This window comes from Varanus komodoensis, unplaced genomic scaffold (genome assembly GCF_004798865.1).
Source record: "Varanus komodoensis strain SLA01 unplaced genomic scaffold, ASM479886v1 scaffold2, whole genome shotgun sequence".
NCBI classification, from domain to species: domain Eukaryota; kingdom Metazoa; phylum Chordata; class Lepidosauria; order Squamata; family Varanidae; genus Varanus; species Varanus komodoensis.
In genome coordinates, this window is record NW_025335568.1 from 35,987,977 (window position 1) to 36,010,769 (window position 22,793).

The 22,793-nt window shown below is 40.5% G+C and overlaps 1 protein-coding gene across 11 annotated transcripts in view; it reads right to left on the reverse strand.

The window, feature by feature from the left end:
• Positions 1 to 22,793, reverse strand: part of ARHGEF7 (Rho guanine nucleotide exchange factor 7) — a 93,949-nt gene that overhangs the window by 39,549 nt on the left and 31,607 nt on the right. For 10 of the 11 annotated variants that reach the window (XR_006414642.1, XM_044429553.1, XM_044429547.1 and 7 more), the window contains exons 7-12: positions 13,295 to 13,389; positions 12,354 to 12,449; positions 11,166 to 11,288; positions 4,169 to 4,307; positions 2,970 to 3,029; positions 534 to 680 (exon numbers count right to left, since the gene is read on the reverse strand). Coding sequence is in view for 10 of the 11 variants with exons in the window: in XM_044429553.1 (XP_044285488.1) it covers positions 534 to 680; positions 2,970 to 3,029; positions 4,169 to 4,307; positions 11,166 to 11,288; positions 12,354 to 12,449; positions 13,295 to 13,389 (660 nt within the window). In the remaining variant the exon portion in view is untranslated. Of the gene's footprint in view, positions 1 to 533; positions 681 to 2,969; positions 3,030 to 4,168; positions 4,308 to 11,165; positions 11,289 to 12,353; positions 12,450 to 13,294; positions 13,390 to 16,310; positions 17,622 to 22,793 lie in introns of those variants that run through there. The other variant, XM_044429554.1, reaches the window with a different exon arrangement.

Below are 22,793 nucleotides of genomic sequence, written 5' to 3' on the forward strand. Positions count from 1 at the left end.
GCAAAACAAATTCAGATTGGCACAGTGTGATCCCAAACACTATTTTTCTTCTATCTTCATGATTAATTCAGCCATACATTTGTTATTTTCGGAAACAACCCTGCTTCCCAAAAAGGATATTCTTTCAAATAGGGTTGCAATCTCTAGATCAATGATACAGCATTAAGAAATGATGTTTTAAAAACTAGAGAGTGGCCTAAGAGAAAGAGGAGTTTGTTAATGTCCCTCCAAAACCCGCCTCAGTGTATGCTGCAATGAAGTGAACCTCATGCTGTTAAAGTTATGCTACAATGTTTATTTCACAGGACAGGCTTATACATTTTCTTCACTTTTACATTATTTCTTTCATAATTCCCCTGGACATTTCGTCCATCCTTAACATTTTTCTTTCATAAGCAAGAACAAAAGGGAAAATATTAAAAAGTGAAGAAAGTCTGCAGAAGATCCTTTTGCAGAAAGTTACACTACTAAACTTGTATTCAAATGAATTCCTAGCAGCAGTCTAAGAACTTAGGAAAGCAAAACTGCCATACCTCACTACCAGTACATTGAATCATGACTTGTGACATATAAATAACATTCCCAAGTGTTTTAATGTCCTCGCCTTCCCAGCAGCGGATAGCTTCTGTTAATATTTGGAGTTCAAGGTCCTTTCGTTTCCTTACTTCTTGACATTGTGCCTATTAAATCAGAAAATACCATTTAACATTGTATAGGTGCAAATGGAGCCAGTACCTGTACTATGTTTCTTTTTAGTTTAAATCAACTACTGTACAAGAGGAACATTTACCTTCAAAGCAACAGCAGTCTGCTGGTTAAACAAGTGCCAATTATCCTCTATATTTTTCTTAGCAGAGATGGTGATAGAGGGGCACAAGGACCGCCCAGATTAGATGATGAGTCACTGTCACTTCCAGTAAGCACACTCCTTATTAGAAGTAAACAGCCCAGTGAGTGCCAGCTATTAGTCTGTATAGAAATGAGGAGGAGGAGGAGGTGGTGCTGGTGGAAGCCAATGCAGAAAACTCAGAAATTGCAGGACAGGTCTTCTAACATGAATACCAAAGAGTGTATTTTCCTCCTGCCTTTTTCTTTTTCAGTTTTTCTAGCAGCACATCTCAGCTTTCCTTGAGTATCATGCCTACCTTATCCTGTAAGCCTATAAGCAAAGGCTCTGTTAACTTATCTGTTCTAAGCAGAGCACATACCTGCTAAAGGCATTTGAAAAATACAGTGGTACCTTGGCTCACGAACTTAATCTGTTCCAAGACTCTGGTCGTGACCCAAATTGGTCATGAGCCAAGTTAAATTTCCCCATGAGGTTCGATGTAAATAAGGTTAATCTGTTCTGTAACCATTTTTTAAATCAGAAAAATGTGAAGCAAAGTGACAACAACAAATATCATGGCCATCTCCCCACCCCCCCAAGCGCGGCCATCTCCCTGCCACCCCCCAGCACGACCGAGATCACGCCTGTCATCCCTGCAGGCGCCCATCTTCCCGGCATGCTGGGGGGTGGGGGGGAGAGACGGGCGTGATCGCGGCCGCAATGAGGGAGGGAGAGATGGGCGCAAACAGTGCGCTGGGGTTGGGGAGATGGACTCGATTGCATTTCCTTTAGTGCATGGAAGGTGTCCGTGATCAGAGGCGTGCTCCTGCAGAAAAGACAGGCGGAATCTCAGCCACCTCCCCCATGGCTCTGCTTTGCTGCACCTGTCTTTAGTGCAGCCGCGCGCCTCTGATCACAGACGCCTTCCCTGCACGAATGGAACTGCGATCGTGGCCATCTCCCCATGGGGGGGGGGGGGAGATGGCTGCAATCTTGTTCGCCACCCAAAGTGGTGTTTGCGACCCAAGTAAAATTTTTTCAGTAATTTTTGTTTGTGACCTGTTTTGTTCGTGAGCCAAGGCATTCGTGAGCCGAGGTACCACTGTATTATTTAAGTGGGTTCATTTTTAATGACTGCTCCAAGCTGGCGTTCCACTTAAAATAAAATGAAACTCATTCCCACCAAACACAGTAAGATTCTCCTTACATGGAATATAGAAATTGAAGATGATATCATCATCATCACATTGATGTCCCACCTTTTTTCCTCTTGTGAAAACCTAAGATGGCTTACATAGCTCCATGTAGGGTAGGCTGTGAATATGTGACTGGCCCAAAGTCACCTGGGGAGCTTCATGGCCAGGTGGGGGACTGGAATGCAGATTTCCTGGGTCCTCAGTCCAACATCTACCCACCACATTCCACTGGCTTACATGGACTCAGCTTACTAAGTTAAATCATCTAGTCTGACCCCTGGCTCCACTCATGTAATCCCCAACATGTGGTTGCCAATCTTTGCTTGAACACCCTCACTGATGGGGCCTCAACCACTTCCCTTGGAAGCCCATTCCATATCCTAGGGGTCCTAACCGTCAGGAAGTACTTCTTGACATCCAATCTGAAGCCTGGTTCCTTGAGCTTTCCTTGAGCTCCACTGGAACATGTCCTGCCCTGCACTGCATGCAGTTCACTTGGCCAACCTTCGATCTGCAGAATTTTATACAGGCATGTGCAAGGAATACATTTGCAGGTGGCAATCCATTGGATCCCCTAGGCTTGGCCCAGGGCCAAGTTCCTGGGCTCTTGACAGGAACTGGCCCCATGTTCTGAGAAAGCAGCACCCCCTCCCCCCTTTGCAGGACCAGGCTGAGCACAAAAGGAAATCTGCGGAGGCCAGAGGGAGATTCCAAAAGGGTCCCTCTCAACCCTACATTTGTGTACATGAGGGCCTCATTTCTCCCCTTTTCCGGTGGCCTGCTGGACACCTGTCTCCAGATTAACACTACCAATGGAAACATTCTTTTTTTTGCTATTCCAGTGCTCTCCACTGTCACCCTCCAGCATTGCTATCATGACCTTGTGAGATTATTTCATATTATATGTTCTCTTCAGCTTGACTTTTGTTTCCCAACTTACTTACAGAAAGATTTTTGAAGGCTGTCATGGATTTCTGAATGTCTGGTCGGTCTTGATGATAATCCTAAAAGGAATTTCAGAGGCAAATTGCTTTGTAACATCTGCTTAAAATATACTTAACCCAGCTAAGACACAGATATAGCAACTACACTTCTTTAAGCAACAGATCTCCTGATCAGTTCATTTTAGAAATGCCTATGCCTACAGGAGAACACTCAGTTGACAGACAGACATTTATGGATACCCCTTCAGTTATCATTACATAAATACTATTTATTCCAGTTTTCCTACAGCCAGGAAACTGGCAATCTTAACAGAAATGAGAATCTGAAAAAGAATTTTGTTCCAACTTAGGTGTTTCCAAGTATGACAAATGATACCTACAACTGAAATTCTAATGCTCATTAAGACTTTAAAATTTAAGCTAACATTTCACACTAGCTATCTATGTTGTCTGATGCTGTCAACCCAATAATATTAAACTAAGTTTGGTAGTACGGACTTGGACCACATCTGATTAATTATATTTTCTCAAAAGCAAAATTTATAATGCAAACACTAACACTGTTGAGTAATACTTATATATAAACTGCTAAAAATCTAGTAGAGAAACTGTACAAAAGTTATACATTTCAGAATAAACTGGTTCAACATTCCAAACTAGAGGACTGAGCAATCAGCAGCATGTTCAAAGCTATTTCTCAGTCTCCGCTTGAGCCCACTTGATGAGGTACCAACTGCTCCCAAACTTAGAGAAAAGTCAGACTAGGCCTCCAATCCAAAAAAATGAGGGATTGTTCAAAAATAATGCTACAAACTTAATCCCAATTTTTATGTGCAAATCCTTGCATACTTCTAAAGAGGTTCTATGAAATTACAGCCTAGCTGTCAATTTTTAAAAGCAAAATCAGCACTTGGCCTGTTCAGAACCCTTCTCATGTACGACGTGCAAGAGAAGCTCCCAGAGGCTTAGAAGAAAGTGCACAGATTAAGGAATGTGGCAGTGCACCGACATTACAAAGGTATCACAAAAGTGGGCAGGCCGGACAATCCTAGCGGTAATACCTGTGACCTTTCCAGACTATTACTTCCCTTACATCAGAAGACTGACAGCAAGTTGGGACCTCCCCACCTTGAAATGTACCTTTAAGATAGTTGTTGCCAATTCATCATTAGCTAGAACATAAAACTGCTAATCTATACCTCCATGTGTCTTTCAAGTTCTTTGAGTAATGTGGGGTATTTATCCAGGCGCATGAAGGGCTTGCTCAGGCCTGTGGTCAATACAAGAATCCCAGGACTGTTGGCTCCTTTCATCTCCATGAATTCTCCTAGCTCTTCACTGTTAATATAATAAATAAATTTGAAACAAAGAATTACAATCCACCAAACTAGAAAGAAATACATCATTCTATTTCTTCTGAAATTAGAGACACACAAAACAAATGTATGAAGAAACATGTTCTTACATGATTTCTTAAAATGAAAAGCTCATCTTTCTTCCTCTATGAATCACAATTAAAAGACTTTTTTAGTTTGAGAATTAAATCAGAATGATAAATAATGAAGTATTTAAAGTAATGATCATCATATAACATAGTACCCTCAATGGGAGATAAAGTGCAAAATTAACAGATCACTTCCAAACTTGTGCATTTAGGATTAAGCTCTATAAAAGTTCAAGAGAGCTTACTCCCAAGCCTGCTTGCAAATAATCAAACCCTTAAAGAACAATTCCAAAGACTTGTTCTACCAAAATATTACAGGTCACAAAAGATAGTCCACACTTTGAAAGGAGCATGAGGGCTTTGAAAACACTTCCATTCTATCACAGATTTTCAAGATCTGTCTGCTTATAGCTTTTAATGGCATATGATAGGTTATGTCCACTATTTTAATTCAATTTAGTTAATAAAAATGCTTTAGATATTAAAATTGTATATTTCTATATACTGATTTTTTAGCTGTTTTAAACTTGCACTTTTGTTGTATTTGTATTTTTATTGTATCTTTTGTATTTGATTGTTTGTGAACCTCCCAGAGAGCTTCAGCTATTGGGTGGTAAATAAATAAATAAATAAATAAATAAATATTATTTAAGTCTACTTTTGTTTTCAATATATCCTGACAATTTAAGCTAGTTGTTTATTATGTTATTATATTGGTGGCATTTGTAATTACATAAATTGCCCAGAATATATTTAAGGGTATGATATAATTTATATACATAAACACATTGAACAAGAAGCTGAATAGCAGGCATTTCTAAACATATTTGGAATGTAAGACAAAGTACACTTTTAAAAACCACCATAACAACTCCATTTGTGCAGCCTCAGATCTCTCACAACAATTTTGTCCACCCTAGCACAGTACAAAGAATGTCTAGAAAACATTTGCCAACAGTTCTTCCTGCCCACACCACAAAACAGCTTTTTAGCATGCATGCATAAAGTTTCCCTGAAAGTCTCATCCACTACCTACACAATGTCACACTTAACTCTGGCATGCTCTAAACGATAAACCAATGAATAGAATCACATTACACATCCCTCTGACTGGGCACTAGATAACAGCCAAACTTATAGCTACCAATTGTATCTACATTCTTTTAGAGAAAAATAAAATATGTTCACACATGATGTGACTATACCAATCATCTGATAACCTGGCAAACTTCAAATGACTTCAGATCAGAACCAGTTTACACAAAAAGAAATCACATGTGTTCATAGTTATATGAAAGCGCCTTCCAAGATTAATCATTGTAACTAGATCCGCCATAATATGAAATACTGAAATGCCAGGCAGTTAGCTGAAAGCTCTCAATCAGTAAAGTTAAAAAGTACAATCTCCATGGACAGACGCAATAAGGTGGACTGAGGAACCAGCTATGCAATATGTCTTAAAAAGCACTCTACCCAAAATGTGACTGACAGAAGACCAGGAGCATTGTGGGATTGGTGCACTCCATCTTCCCTTTGCTCTCCCTGCAGGTATCCCAGGGGACACCACAGGAGGACCAAGGTTACCCTAACCCAGTCACAAGCTGTTTCGGGTTTGCTACAGTTTGATGTTTCACTTGTAATGTTTGTGGGTGCTTTTAAGCCTACTTTTATGATCCCCATGTGGGCATCCAAGGGATTCCCCTTCAAGAAGCTCCTATGGTACCCTGAAAGGGCTGCTGGTGGTCCTCCCTTTGTTTTTCCTTTTTAATGTTACAGCAAATAACTGTACTCTTTTTTTAAAATCTTCATGGCACATTTTCCAAATTAGGCAGGGCAAGTGAGAGCAAGAAGTTCCTGGGGTAGGTATAGGTATGCTCATGACCCAAGTCAGCATGCACTCATTTTGTGCAGTCACCAGCCTGAGCTTCACATAATCATCCCCCCTGCAACACACACTTTGAAAGCCTCTGAAGTTCAGACATATCCCGAAGGCTTGCAGCGTCCTGGGAAATCACAGTCCCCCTCTCTTGCAGAATGATCCTTGCCTTAACTTAGGAAAGATCAGATGTCAGTTCAAAAATGGAGTTCTGAGCTTGGCAGATCAGAACTGTGTGGTATTCCCTAAAGTTTTGCAGCTCCCTGAGGTATGATCATCCCAAGGACAACTGCAAAAGTGAGGGAACTTTGGGACATGTGGAAAATGAGAGAATTGAGGAGGTATCCTCCAAAACACTGCTTTCTACACCGGGGGGCGGGGGAAGCCCAGAGACACACGAGCACTCCAAAACCCTCCAAAGGATTCTTTTGTAAAAAGTTCTTTCCAACCTCCCCACCCACTTTTTCAAAAAACTATTTAAAAGTCAAATTTGCAAAGTATTGCAATGCTGAATTTTGTCATGTACAGATGCTGAAAAACAGACTGCACACATTGTCCCTTTTTACAAATTGCTATCTACTGGAACTTCGCAAGCCTCTGGCCTGTTAGGATATGTTCATCATGTCAAGAGTCATAAAGAAGGGAGAAATACTCACCTGCAGCCTGGGATAGATAATATATTCAGGGTAGATTTGGCCAGCAGGTACCCCCTTGGTGAGTTCCTACCCCAGGGAGCCCCTGCACTAACCTGTCCTAACTAATCTGCACAATTTACCATAACAAAAAATGAGCAAAATTATTTCTGTACATTAGCATAACATTTATTCATAAAGAGGGGATTGACCACAGGTAGCCCCTTCAAACTACTGCAGGACTCCTTGGAAGGGAACTTTGTGGATGTCCAACACGGGTGTCTCAAGAGCCAGCTTAACAGCTGGCTTTTGGAATCCCAAAAGATGCGTTAAAATTAAGAGGTCAAGGTGTGGCAAGCCTAAAACGATTCATAGCAGGGAGAGTGAGAATCCTTTGCTAGACGTTCCAAGTGCCACTTCAAGACTTTTAGGGTATCTGGCAATGAATGATCACTTGCTGGTCCCCTGGCAAGAAAAGAAAGGAGATTTTGACATTCTAGCTATGCAGCTTGCTTGCAGTTGGGCTTGACCCATGGACAACTCAGAGCAGACGTAACAACTTCAACTAAAAGCCTTGAGTTGTCAGGGTACCTTGTAACTGAAAAAATAAGACCCCCTCATAAGGCCATCTGGGTTCACATGACACAACAACCTACTGTGGTTTATAATCTAAGGTGGGTTATCATAGTCATGTGAACCCAGGCAGTGAGAAATGGGCTTCCATCACCATGAGATAAAAAGAAATAACACAGCAATGGAAGAAAGGGAAAAGCCAGCCGGAAATATAAATACTGCCTAGGCCAATGGCAACAGCAGCAGGCAGTCTAACCTAACAACCTTCTTTACCTGTCCAGTCCACCAGGAGAAAGCAGCCCTGTGAAAAAATAGTACAGGAATTTCCCAGCTAGTCATTTTTAGTGGCATGGAATGTTTCGTAAGAATCATCTGCCTCTACGGGGAGAAGAGTTATTCCTAGAACACACCCCCATTGCCAGTTTGCATAAAAGGCAACCTATTTTGCAGGTGTTCAATACTCTCCCTCTCCCCCCTCTAGTTCAGTCAAATTAAACAGTGGTGGTATCTCAAAGTAATCCACTGAGGTCTCTCAGGGTGTCTTGCAAGGATTCAATGACATTGCCACTGACATGTCCAAGGGTCAAGAATGCAGGAAATTGTTCTCTAAAACATTTGATGGACACCAGGTTGGAAAAAGCTACTTGATGGTTAAGAGAGGCACATTGGAAAAGGTGACCAGGCCTTTCTCTGCTAATCTTCTCATGGACAAGAGTATTCAAGACTACACATTCCTACTCCTCTTAAGTGCAACTCTTCCTGAGAACATTCCTCTATTTCAAAAGTAAAATCAAACTAAGAAAACCCCTCCAAGACCATAACACAGTATATACAACAATCAGTACTTCAAAAAAGAATACTGCACAAAAGGCTACATACATATCATACATATATGTAACAAGGAAAGATTTCTTACAATTTGAATATCTGAACATTCCAACAAAATAGAGATCTTGATTTTCATATTGCTTCCTACAGTGCACTAAAGTCTCAGAAAATAGATTTCTGTAAATGGTGCTCTGGTTATTAAATAACTTTGCAAGAGAAAAACTGTTATTAGATTTGAAGCTTCTAAGCAATCTGGAGACTATGTATCAGTTATTTCCTTAGAGGATTATTAAATTTATAAAATCAGCATGATTAGTTCAAGAACGCAGCTGTTTTGACAAAGACAATAGCTCTTTATAACAATTTGGTCTAAATGCTGCTAAGTATTGAATCTCCTCTGTATTTAGCTAAAATAGCACACAAGAATCAAAACAAGATACAGAAGAGATAATCATTGATTTAAGAAAGAACAAGTAGACCTCTGGCATAAAAACAATACATGCTATGACTAAAGTCATAAAATCCATTTTTTAATTCAAGACAGACCAACTAAGAAGAATAAAGCAAGCACAAACATGACTATTACAATGCTGTAACACTACTGGTACATGAAATCTCTGCTTTAAAGATTGCCCCCATAAGTTATGCTGTTCTTAAGATCTGTGGCTTCAGCAGGTTTGCCTGGAGTCAGGAAGGCATTAAAATATAATCTACATCTAATCTGGATCTATATGAGCAACAATTTTAATGCATAAAATCACTACAAACTAGGAAGGATGCCTGAAAATATTAATGCACCTACAACTACATGTAGAACAGGAAACAAAAGCAGCATATCATTCCCAAATGAGTGCAAAACATTAAAAGCTGTAACTTACACTTCCACTTCCTCCCTATAATAGATAGAACATGAACTGTCACTGCTGAACGGTCTAAAGATGTCACAGAGACAATGCATGCCGAAAATGCTCCAGCAAAGCCTTGGCTCACTTAACGACTCCAAGGCTTTCTTAGTCTCTGGTGCTGCATTTCTAGATAGAATGTCTTATTCTTGGGCTGTTGCTTCAAGTATGACATCACCCTCTGTTAGCAGCCTTTGGGAAACAGAGTGGAGGAGGGACAAAATGTTCTGTGACTCAGATGCTTATCTGTATTCCATGCTCCAGCTATCTCCCCTGTGTGTTTTTAAAGCATCCTATTATGAAATTCAGTATCATCAAAAATAATGCTGTAAGTGTAATAAAGTAACCTGAAATTAAGTTCTAAACATAGCAGCTAACATTATGCAAACTGTATGTTGTTTAAGTGACCAGTTCAAGCCTTGCTTCTATCAAAAACAAAACCAAAAACGATTGCTACCTAGAAATGTGCAGGATAAATTTTAAGTTTTCATTCCTTTCTATCCCTAGTCTAGCAAAGTTGCAGTGAGTTGTGCAAGACCTTGCTTGTGGAACATCTTGCACAAGCAGAAGCAAAATACTGGATTTGACACTTGTGCAAAGATGAAAATTAGGGTTTCCATAAATGGCTAAAGCTTGCACTAAAAGAGTGACACCATAAAATACAATATTCAGAACACTCAGCAGGGATGGAGATGGACAGAAGCATTCACATTCCTTCTAGGCCAGAAATGTTCTACTGATAAAGGTGAATAAATTAATGTTCCTGCCAGTATACTGTTGATCATTTAAAACATCAGATTAGAAAAGGCAACGATGCTCATCTGATCAAGCCTGGAGACAAAACTCAATCTTCCCTGAAATGCAGTTACCATAAGGGTGGCATGACTGCAACCAGCTGGTTTCTACTGCCTGCACAATGCACAATCAGATCCAGTCAGCTCCATAGCAAGCTAACATAACCTAGCTGTTGAGAACAGCAAGTGAAACCTGAACCCTTGAACTTCAGGAATGAAGTAGAAAGCTTAAAGCTACCCAAACCTTTGACTTTTGAAAAAAGATGAAAATCCTAAAATCTTATTAGGAAGGGTGAACATAGTCTGCTGTTGACATAAGAGCCTTGAGAATGCACAGGGGTAGATAAATTAGAAAAAAGGTTTTCTAATTTTTAGGCTTTTCTACACAGTCACGCATTTAAACACAAGCCTAAAAAGATGATAAAGTTGCTTCCACAGAAGCCAGGGATAATCAGGATTTTTTAAAAAGCAGGAATCATTGTTTCTAAAAGCTGTCCAAAGCTACTTTAGATTACAGTATTATCCCCTCTTCTGTCCCTGAGCAAACATTCAGGTGTTCAGGCATGTACACATTCATATGCTTGAATTTAAGTTTAATTCACTATGCAAATATAGCATCAAAATGTACAATCCTCTTGCTTTCGGTAATACAACAAATGCATATTCTTGCATCTGGGATCCTGAAAATATTATCCTCTTGCAGGGACAGAGAACACATAGGCCTCCAGATGTTGGACTTTAACTTCTATTATCTCTCACCATTGGCTATGCTGGCCAGGGTTGAAAACAGACAGACCAACCACATTTGAAGGCGCCCATATTCCCTACTGCTTATTCAATGTTTATAATAGTGTAAGAACAAGAGCAGCCCTAATGGATCAGACCAAAGGTGCACTTAGTCTACATCCTGCTTCCAAAATGGTCCAGCCAGATGCCTCTAGGAAGCCAAGAAGCCTAACAAGAAGGCAATCATCCTTCCCTGCTCTTCCCCACAGCAGCTGGCATTCTTGAGCATACTGCTTCTAAATAGGGACGTTCTACATAGTCATCATCTTCATTTTTTCTTTAACAATTTATCAGTCCCTTTTTAAAAAGCATAGCATAGCATAGCATTTCTTGTATCCTTGCTACACACACACACACATACCTGTGTTCTGTGAGAACAGTTACAGCTGATGGGTGGTTGGCACAGTACGCAAGGTATAAATTTTTCATCTGTGGCATCAAATTTAGGAAGCAACCACCAACCCTCTGCTGAGCTTCAGGCAACCTGAAATAATAGCAATGCCAATGCCATTTTTGAAAACATTCCGGACTTAAGACTTAATACACTCTAAAAGAATCACAACAGAGTAGCCATCTATTCTTCAAGCCTCAAAAACCAAATGCAGTTTCTTAACAAAAAATTGGACAGAAGCGGAGGAGTTGTAGAACTGGTGCATTTGTTCAGCCATGAGTTGAACAAATATGCTAAAGGGTTGAAAGAATATTTTACTTAATTTAGCCCAGGTCATGCATATTCTAATATATCTGATAATCATTATGTGTTAGTCTGACTTGCATTTTTATAAAAAAATACTTTTGCACTATTGGCTCACTACTAAGGCAGAGTGATCTGATGGTTGCTACAGTATCTGAGGGTTCCTGGACGCAAGGGTTGAGAGTTCCAGCCCTCCACTCCAACAGCCAGCTCATAAAGAATCATGCCAGCTTTTGGCCAAGGTCAGGAAAGCCACTTCAGAAAGAGGGAAGGAACAGGAACAGGAAAGGCCAGGATAAATGTTATCCTGAGGCCTCCCCAACCTCCTTCCCTCTCCCTCTGCAACACTATCCTTTAGACAGGCAAAAATGCCCATCCAGCAAAAATGCATGAGGATGGGGAAGCAAAGCTCTAGATGATCCTGCTGCCTTGCACTGGAGGTATGCAATTCTCCAAGATCAGGGGCTTTCAAACTTCTTAATAGGACTGTGGCCTAAGAAAGTGTCCACATCTAAGAGAGAGGTGTGTATGTTTAATAAATGCGCACCATCCAAGGCTATAAGGCAGGGATGGGGGATATACTTTTAATGAAAACTGAGCACACAGGAACTAATGTGACCCTCTCCTCACCTTACCTTTTTTGGTGTGCTTACTTGAAAATGGTGCTATGCTTAATAACATCCCCAAGAGGTTTTATTTTTATTGCTTACTCAGAATATGTCTGACCTGAAAACCAGTTTGACATAGTAAATGCATCTATCATCAACAATTAAACAACATGTGGCAGTGAACTACAAATTTCTTTTCAAGTCAGGTATTATTCATTACTGATTTGCTAGTTTGTAAAGTACATACTTGGTGCATTCTTCTAATGACTGTACAAGCATCTGCTGAAAAGAACTGATTTCTTCTAGATTTCCCATTAAATACGAAGTATCAGTAGAGTTTAACCTGGAGCCATGGAAAAAAATAAGACTAAACATTTATGGAAAAAAGACCTCCCATGATCAGAAATGTTGCTTACAACCAGGAATGGGCTTCTGCTCTGGGAGTATCCATTCCTTTTCATCTTCCCCCCAATTTTCCTTTGGTCCCTGGAAGTTCCCACTTGGACTCAAGAAACTACAGAGGGATTAAAACACATCAGAATTCTTCCTCCAAAACATACATTCTGTAGCCAACATGTCCAATGGCATCACAAAGCTCTCTACTCCCTACCCACTTCTGTTCAATAAAAGGCTTAAAAAACTTTCCTTTTCCCTTTCAGCTTCTGGCCTTGCTTTTCTCCCCACCTCTTTAGTCCAGTTTCTCTGCTCCCTAACCTCTAGTCTTGCTCTTTCTCTTTCTTCTGCCCGTTTGCTTTGCTATTCCCACCCACGGAGTCTCCAGCTCAAATATTTCTCTCTTCCCCACCACATTAGGTTACTTTTGCCTCACTGAACCCATGGCAGACATTATGTGGTAAGCCACATCCTCCAGGAGAGCCATTTTATGCTGAAGCATAGAACAGCAGTATACATCTTTAACTAAAACCATACAAGCCCCTAGGAGCCATTGGCTATATCATCTCAGAATGCTCACAAACTTTTAGCTGCCATATGGAAAGACCAAGGCCAACCTAAAGGCTACCGCCCCTGTTGTGCGGTCCATTTGGTAGACATAATATTGGTGTGATCTTCATTGTAGCACCATAGACACTACCTATGATGGAATGATCTTAAAACAGGTGCTGCTTGCCCCTGCCTCTCAAGAGTGCCAGTGTAGAGAAATGTTTTTCAACAGCAAAATGTACTTACTTTTCACTAGCTTGTAAGGGTCGCAGGTAGTTAGAAAGCATGGTCTGTAGTTCCTTAGCATACTCATTTTCAGTTTCTAGAATGTTCTGTAGCACCTATAACATATGAATGTTGTGATTGTAATTTTAAAACTACAGAGAGAGAGACACACACACAGACAGAAGTAAGTCTTGGCAGGTGTGCCACATGTCAGATAAAAGTGTGTGAGATACTGCCATTTGCCACATCTCTCCTTTCTGCCTTGCTGAGGTTTGGTACAATTTACAGGCAGCAGGAGAACAAGGGCAGCGATGTTGGAGACGCCAAGTCTTATTAACCTGAATAACTATACAGTCTCCCAATCCCCCTTTTCATGTCCTCTAAAGGTTGTTATAGTATCCTATTCAGTAGTTCAAAGGCATGCATACATATGTACGTACGCGCGCGCGCGCGCACACACACACACACACAACATTCAACAAAAACAGGATGACTTGAGCAGAGAGTAGGCACAGCCAGGCATACAACAGAATACAGGCAAATAGGCAGGTTGGCCATTAATGAATCTCCTAAGACAGAGAAGATATGGATCACCCCCAAGAGGTGGTTAAAAAAGTGCCTATATTCACATAAAATTTACATGTGTTGATTTATAGGTGCAAACTTGGAACTTATTCTTATAGTTTGAATAGAAAAATAGTGAATATCATCATAGCATAGAAGCCTTTTAAGCAGGAGGCCAAAGTGCTAGCTGTTCTGTTGCCTAGATGCTAACTGTTGATGGACAACCGTTCTTATGGGGGTCATTATTTTCAAACTGAAACTGGACAAGACAGCCCTTCAAATAGAAAACATCTTATATTTCTGTTTGTTTGTTTGTTATTAAGTTTCTACCCTGCCCATTGACCAGATGACTCTCTGGGAGGCTTATAGAATGTAAAAGCAACTGCATATACATAAACAATAATATCAAATTGGACGTATACATATTACAACAATAAAGTGAACAGCAACAAAACACAAAAAACCCATAATAAAACCTCACACAACCACAATTCAATTGAACCAAAGACACAAGAATACAATAAATACCATATAAAAATATATTTAAAATCTTTGTTAAAATACTGGATGAATAAAAAGGTCTTTGCCCGGCATCAAAAGGAATAGAGAGAAGTTGCCAGGTGAACCTCTTTTGGGAGCAGATTCCAAAGTTGGGGTGCCACTACTAAGAAGGCCCTTCTCCTCGTAGCCACTCTCTTTGTTTCCTTCAGAGGCTGCTGAGAAGGACCTCTGATGATGATCTTAGGGTCTGGGTAGGCATATATGGGAAGAGGTGCTCCTTTAGATAACCTAGCCTCAAGCTGTTTAATACTTTACGTATTAATGTTAGCACTTGGAACACATGGCCACCCTAAAAGTGGGATTAGTTCCTCTTTGGATGTGGAAAAGGTAAGATTTCCCATATGCACTAGAATCGCTGCACTCTGAAAGAATAGCTATCTCCTTGTACCACTTTATACTTAAGGCTGATATCCCTTTCACAGCCTGATTTGTTACTGCTCTGGTAGCACCAAAATAGCGTGATTGCCTTCCCAGAGTTCCTACAAAGTTCAGATGTCCTAGACTAGCTACTTTATTCAATGCTGCAGTTTACAGTCTGTTTGGGATATAAAACCGTTGTTCATGTCTGTTTTCTATCCCTAGTGACATGCTGAACTGATGAAACAAGTGACATGCTGAACTATTTAAAATGGAGACTCCAGTGCTTCTTTCATTAGTGTGGCTGAACTCTGTTTTATTCCCTTGAATAGGCCTATTCAGCTGAAGAGGGGAAGAAAAGGGAAACCATTTCTGAGTTCATTCTTTCGCTGGTAACTTGACTCCTGCCCCAAAGATTAAAATGTCTCCATTCTGCAGAAACACTACAAAAAACAAATGTCACAAAGAACACACAAGCTATTAATTTGTCAGTTACAAAAGTGCAATACCACACTCGCAAACAAGTAGCTGAAGGATTAATAAATTCTATACTGGAAAACAAAAAGACAATGATGAAATGAAAGTAGAACATTACATTATCACACACAAAGCCAAAAAATTAGAAAATGGTTGCCCACTGCAAAAGGAAAATAGCAACAACAAAAACTGCTACAGGAGGTAGGGATGGGAGCCCTGTAACAAGGACCTAGCAGAATCATTTGGTAAAGTTTCCAAGTATTTTTTTTCCAATTCATATCCTGCCTTTTTCCTACAAAGGGCTCAAGGCAGCTTACATCATTCTCCTCCTCCATCTTATCCGCACAACAACAACCCTGTGAGGTAGGTTGGGCTGAGAGTCTGTGACTGGCCCAAAGTCACCCAGTTGGCTCCATGGCCGAGTGGGAACTCGAACCCAGATCTCCTGAGTCCTAGTCCCATGCTCTTAACCACTACACCACACTGGCTCTCAGTATTATCCCAGCAGACATGGGCCAGAGATGTGCACTATGATGTGTCATTTTCCCACAAGATTTTTTTTCATGATTTAATTCTCTAAAAAACATCAACAATTAAATGGTGTTGATTTTTCAATTAGAACAAAACGGAAGGAGTATTTTTTTAAGTAACCTCTCTAGCCCAAGAAAATGAAGTATATATAAGCAAAAGCACAGTTACTGTTATTAAATTACTAACCACATTTTAGCTGACTATGCCCAAGTCCTGCAAACACACTTGAACTCAAATTTTAAATATATTTAAACACCTTTCCAATTCCCACATTCATAAAGCACCATTAGAAAACAGCTTAATTGTACCTGTGGAGATTTTACACTGACTTGAGAAAATTTTAAATCCTCATAATTTCTCTGTAGCTCACTGTCTTCAGATAGGCTTCAAGATCACTTACCTTTCCCATAAAGGGTACACTATGAACACCATAGGTTTACACTATTTTGGAAGTTACAAAAGCACCGAACAGAACAAAACATTTGCAGCATAGCTGCACTTCACAGTTTCTAATCTCACCATCATGCTTGTCTGCTCTGCTTATCACCTTTCTCCTTTTGCCAGCTTTTTGCACAGTCTGGCTGCTGCATGACCCCATGGTATTTCAAAGACTTGTTCTGAAAGCTCCATCACCATTTGATGAAAGTAGGTACCAAATGTGGAGGACTGCTTTCAAAGACATGGTAACCTTTTACAGTCTGCAGCACAAATGAAAAGCATAGAAATCTGAATTCATCCAGTGTGAGCAATCCCTTGGTCACAAGGCACAGGCAGAAAAGAATCAAGTATGTGTAACAATTCACTCACACAATGCTCGCTTATCTCTGCTAAAGCAAAAACTCTGACAGCAGCAGGCCTTTAAAAAAATCAAACTACTCGGAGGACCGGTCCCCTATGTGAGGAAACAGACCACTATACAAACCACTTTCTTCCATCCATCCATCCATCCATCCATCCAAATAGGATGTACCATCACATGGGGAAATTTAAGTATCCAGATGAATGGAAGCTACTGTCCAAAACAGACACCTAATTCTTCCTACATTACACCATATTCCCTACCTGAGAAACAGAACAATGTGCTACAGAATAAAAGGTCAAAAATATAATGTACAAATAATGTTAATCTTTAAATCATAACATACTGACTGATGAAACACAATGCAACACTGTACAGATGAGAGTTCCAAAGTGAAAGAGTGCTAAATGGAAGTTTGCAATACAAGGACTTTTCATCTGACTAATTTCACAGTATCTTCAGAAAGAGCCAGTTCCATGCAAAGCTGCAGTAGCCTGTAACATACAGGAATATTAAACAAACAAACAAACAAACCCTAACACTTACCCTTGAGGTTACACAATGCTGGCTGAGCTAAAAGACAAACTCTTACTATTTTGAATCTTTAAGACTTTTATACCCGGAGAATCCTAATGAAAGTTTCCACAGGGAATACTCTTCACAGATTTGTACGAACGTAAGAAAAGCCATGCTGGATCAGACCAAAAGTCCATCTAGTCCAGCACTCCATAAACATGATGGCAAAACAGCTGCCCACAGGAACCCCCAAGCAGGATAGGTGGAAGACCTCCTGCCTAATCACCAGCAAATGGTGTATGCAGGCATGCTTGCCTTTGGTAAAGGAGATATTACATAACCAGCTAGGCTAGTAGCCACTGATAGCCTCCTCCTCTATGCAATCACTTTTAAAAGCTAGCAAGATTGGCAGGCATCACCACTTCCCATGGCAGCAAACTGCATAGCTGAACTATATGCTGTGCGAATAAGTATGTCCTTTTCTACATTCTAAGCTTCCCACCACTTATCTTTGCGGGATGACCATGGGTTCAGGTGTTATGAGAGAGGAAGAAAAATGCCTCCCTCTCTCCACACCATGCATTATTTTAATCACCTCTACCATGTCTCTCCTTGCTTGCCTTTTTTCACATTGATACACTAAATGACTGTACCTTAGAACAGCTAGTCATGAATTCAGGTGAGGCAATTCTGAATTAAACCCTAAATATTGATGCCTAGGATGTAAATGTTGTTAAACTAATTGGCAACAGTGACCACTGTGCTATCAGATTTACTACATATTTAAATGAAAAATTGTCAAGCAAAGTCATTACAGTCTCACTGAACTTCAAAAGATTGAAGTTCTCTAAAAGGATGGGGCTGATAAAAAGTTGAAAAGAAGAGTTAAAGAGGTTAAATCCCTTTAAAACACTTGGAGGTTACTCAGAATCACACTAACAATATCTCAGCTGGAATGCATGCCACAAGTTAGTAAGGGAAGCACCTAATCCAACAGGTCACCTGAATGTTTTTCAAGGAAGCTATTTTCAGGAGCCAGAGTTCCTCCTTTGAACATTCAAAAGCCACAGACCATGTTCCTTGCAAAGCGTTCTTTACTGACCAAAAAGCACAAAACATCCAGAATGAATCTGAGCATGCACAGAATGGTTTCACAGAATCACAGAATAGTAGAGTTGGAAGGGGCCATTAAGGTCATCGGGTCCAACACTCCGCTGTTGCTGAATTGGTTTGTTGAACCAGTCGAGTAATCACCTCCAAGACTTCTCCTTATGAATATGCCTGGGCTCCATCCCTTCAGGAGGGGCCTTCTGAAAGCGAGCATATCTCCCGCGTGTCCTGATCCACTAATTAGGCAGTCCACTTCTGCAGACATCATGCCATGGGGTCAAGAGTCAGGGCTGTCTGATTGATGTCTGAGAAACCTCCTGCCCCTAGTCCTCTAGCAGGAGCTGTACATCTTGATTATTCCCAGGAACTGACTTGCCCACTTGGAACATCTGGCCTTGAGGTAAGCAGCTCTGTGTCCCTCATGTCAGAATCTTGACTAGGCCCACATACCCAGACCCCCACCCATTTCGCTTCACATTCTGAACCCGATTCTGCTGAAACCCACCAAGCAGTCCTTGAGGACAAGCACCCAACACAGACATCTTTTGTACTCACAACACTATTCAAGAGGGTTTCCTTTAGAAAATGGAAGCCCAAATAGGGAAAACAAAAGGAAGCATGAACTGGCACTTAAGAGGGGCAAGCTGTTAATAAGAGAAGTTTCAAAACATTTTGAGAAGCATACTGCTAATAGTATCAGCTTAAAGAACTGTTTAAATGTATCAGAACCAGGAATCCAGTTTGCAAGGCAGTTGAACCACTGGATGACAGAGCAAGGAAAAACTTACTAAAAGAGATTAAGGTGGAAGCACTGAATAAATTTGTTTCATCTAGGTGGAGGCACTGAATAAATACCTTCACTGTAGAAGGGTTTCAGGGTAGGAAATGGAGGAACTGAGGCAAGTGGTCACAACAAAAGATTAAGTTCTTAACCTTATTAACAAACTGAAAGTTGGTAAATCACCAGGCCGAGACTTCTGGAAGAACTGATGTATTTATTGTTTCTATATTTATAAACTTATAAACTGATTCATTTATTGTTGTAAGCCATCCTGGGATGTCTTGTAAAGAACGGGGTACAAATATTGTTAATAAATAAAATGGCATTTTTGCCGGAAGTAGAAGTGAAAAGGAGTAGAGAAACTGTAGAAAGGATGGAGCAAAAGTAGAAGTAAGAAGTCAATTAAGAGCTAACAGAATGCAAAAAGGGTACAATATGAGGCGAGAATTGAAAGCAAGCAAAGGAGCCCGAGGAACGGTTAACGCAGTCACAAGCAGACTGGCGATTGGGCAGAGACTCCGTTCATTTATACCAGGGGACGGGGGGCACAGAGTTCCCACCAAAAACCATTAAAGTGATGAGCTCTTCCCAGCAGCAGGCACTGTGCAGGCGCAGCACCCTTATATGTGTGATGCACAGAGACCACAACAAAGAATTAGAAAATGACCAATGAAGCATTCATTTTGAGAAAGGAATCCAGGGAGATCCAGGAAATTACAGGCTGGTTAGCTTAATGTCTGGCTCCAGGTAAAATTGTTGAAAGTATTATTAGAGATAATATTAATAAACATATAGAAGAACAAGCCCTGCTGAAAAAGAATCAATGTGGCTTCTGCAAAAGTAAATCATTTTGTCTCACTGATAATTTAGGGTTCTTTCAGAGCATAAAAAAACCTGTGAACTGGTAGACACTGTCTATTCGAACTTTAACAAAGTCCCTCACCGAAGACTCCTAAGTGAAATTAACAGTCATGGAACAACAAGAGAGCTCTGCTTACAGATGCATGATTGGTGGATAGAAGATAATAAATGGTAAATTCTTCCAATACAGTGCTGTGAACAGGGGTTCCAACAGGGATATGAACTGCAGTTAGTGTTTTTAAACTTATTAATAAACAATCTAGAATCAGAAGTGACCAGCAAAGTAGCAAAATTTGCCAAATTATTTAGAGTGGTTAAAACAAAAAGGGATTGTGAGGAATTTCAAAAGGATTTCTCCAAACTAGGAGAATGGGCATTAAAGTAGCAAATGCAGTTCAATGTATACAGGTGTAAAGCAATGCATATTGGAGCAGAAGAATCCCACCTTCAAGTGAACAGCAGTGACTGATCAAGAAAGAGATCTAAGGACTGTTGTCAACAGCTTGATGACTCTCTGGGGTTGCTGTGAAAAAGGCCAACTCCATGTAAGACGTAATTACAAAAGAACTGCACATAAAACTGCCAATACCATGCTCCTCTTACACAAATCCATAGTGTGATTACACTTGGAACACTGTGCACACTTCTAAACACTGCACCTAAAAAGGGATATCGCAGAGCTGGAAAAAGTGAAGGCAGAGACAACTAAGATGTTCAAGGGGCTGGAACATCTCCCCTTGAAGAACAGCTTCACTTCAAGGAAAAAAAGTGAATAGAGGGAGACATGACAGAGGTGTATGAAATTATGCATCATGTGGAGAAAGTGAAGAGGGAGACATCATCCCATGAAGCTGATTGGTGGGAAATTCTCAGGGCAGATAAAAGGAAGTACTACTTCATACACAGCTTTGTTAAACTAGTCAATTAATTTCCACAAGATGTAGTGACGGCCAAATTTGGAAGGCATTAAAAGGGACGATACAAATTCATAACCATCAATGGCTACTAGTCCTGAAGGTGATATGCTACCTCCAGTATCAAAGACAATATTCCTGTGTACACCAGTTGCTGGGGAACATCGGTGCGAGGATGCTGTTGCCATCTCCTGCTTATATGTCTCCTACAGGCTGCTGTGTGAACAGAATGTTGGACTAGACGGATCTTAGTCTGATCCAGCATGAATTTCCTTAGTTCTTAATTACTGGTGCCTTCCCTAACATTTTGAATTACAATTCCCAGCATTCCTGACCACTAGCCACACTGTCAGGCCTGATGGGAGCTGAAGTCCAAAACACCCAGAGAAGCCTGTGTGGGAAAATGTAAACAGGAACAACACCTAAATGAGCCCTTATGCTCATAACCTTTCAGAAACCAACACAACCAGCAACAGCTCACAACTAGGATATTATGAAAAAGTCCCTTTAACATCTGCACTAATGTGCGCTATTTCAAGTAGTTATTCGCTTCCCTGTCTCTTCTGCAGCAGTTGAAAATGTCTAAAGCAGCAACAGTTTACAAGTGCAAAGGCTTGCCCCAAACACTGCTTAAGGATTTCCCTGGCATAAAAGGAATGCACAGAAACAAAAGGAAGAGACCAGCTCAGTGACCCTGCCTCTCGAAAATGAGCGTGTTCCATCTGTTTCCCATTTATGTAGGTAAAAGAGCACATTAGAATAGCAGAATCAGAGCAGATGGGGCCCAGGGGTCATTGAGTCCAAGGACCTGCCCTCAGGAAACCTTCTCTACGTGTTAATACAAATGCACATTCATAATACAAACTAAATCCCTTCATGACAGTTGTGACATAGGGAAAAAAAACCCAAAGCATGTGATATACAGATGTACAGATGAAGAGAAGATGAAGAGACATCAGGTCAGATTCTTTTAAATCAATTATTTAACTCTGAAAGAAAAAAAGAGCTATTTAAGTCACAGATACCCTCACTGATTTCCTAAACAATGGTTTGAATCATACAGAAATACACTACTACATAATTCATACGTACATAAGAGCATGGATGCAAAAGTGTGCTCCCACGCTAAGCCCTCCAACCACCAACATTATGTAGCACTAAAAGTGGAGATAAGGCAGCGACTGGATCTCTGCGGTGGGCTTTGCTCTTCTCTCTATCATGTCACCTTGAATTTTACTATGGCTACTGACTGCAGTAAGCCAGCAACTCAGTAAGGAGTGCTGAGGTTCCCCAGTGTCAACCTGAATGACTGCTTTACTAATGTTAATGGCAGTGGCAAGGAAGGGATTAGACTGCTCTGTTGCCACTAATGGTAGAAAGAAATCAATATTCTGGTTGGGGAGAGGGCTATGGGCATCTCCCATGGCCCTGAAGCAACAGCCCCTGAACTGTGTGAGCATATTCAAATGTATGCACCCCAGCCACCCAACTAACACCTGATACAGGCCTTGGGACCAAAGAAAATGTGTGCTCCCCAGAAACAGAATGTTATTTACACTGTGGCTTCAGTCTTGGAAATAGACCTTACATCACTTTGTTACACAGCATACATTTTTCATGTTTTTCACTGTTACAGAGGGAATGACTTTTACATATTCCAAAAGAACAGGGAAGATATTTTGGACCAACTCCCATCAGTTCAGAGAAAAAATTCTGAAAGTTATAGTCCAAAAAGCTGGAAGGTGATAGGTTAGGGAAGGCTGCCATAAAGGGTCCTCTTTCTTAAAACTAGTTTCCGTGACAGTTTCTCAAGCTGAATGGGGGAGTATAAGACCCTATGGCATTTGACAGTGTTGCGTTTTCTTCTTTTCAACATTGCCTCTCTCTACTTCACACTGTCTTAGTGCACCTCTACCATGAAACACCTGTGACTCATAGACAGAAATAAGGTTTCATAGTTACTGGAAAGACTGGAAGACTTTAGTTTTATTGGGTGCAAATAAAATGCATATGTTGGGAAGGAGGTATATATTCATACTTCAGAAAAGA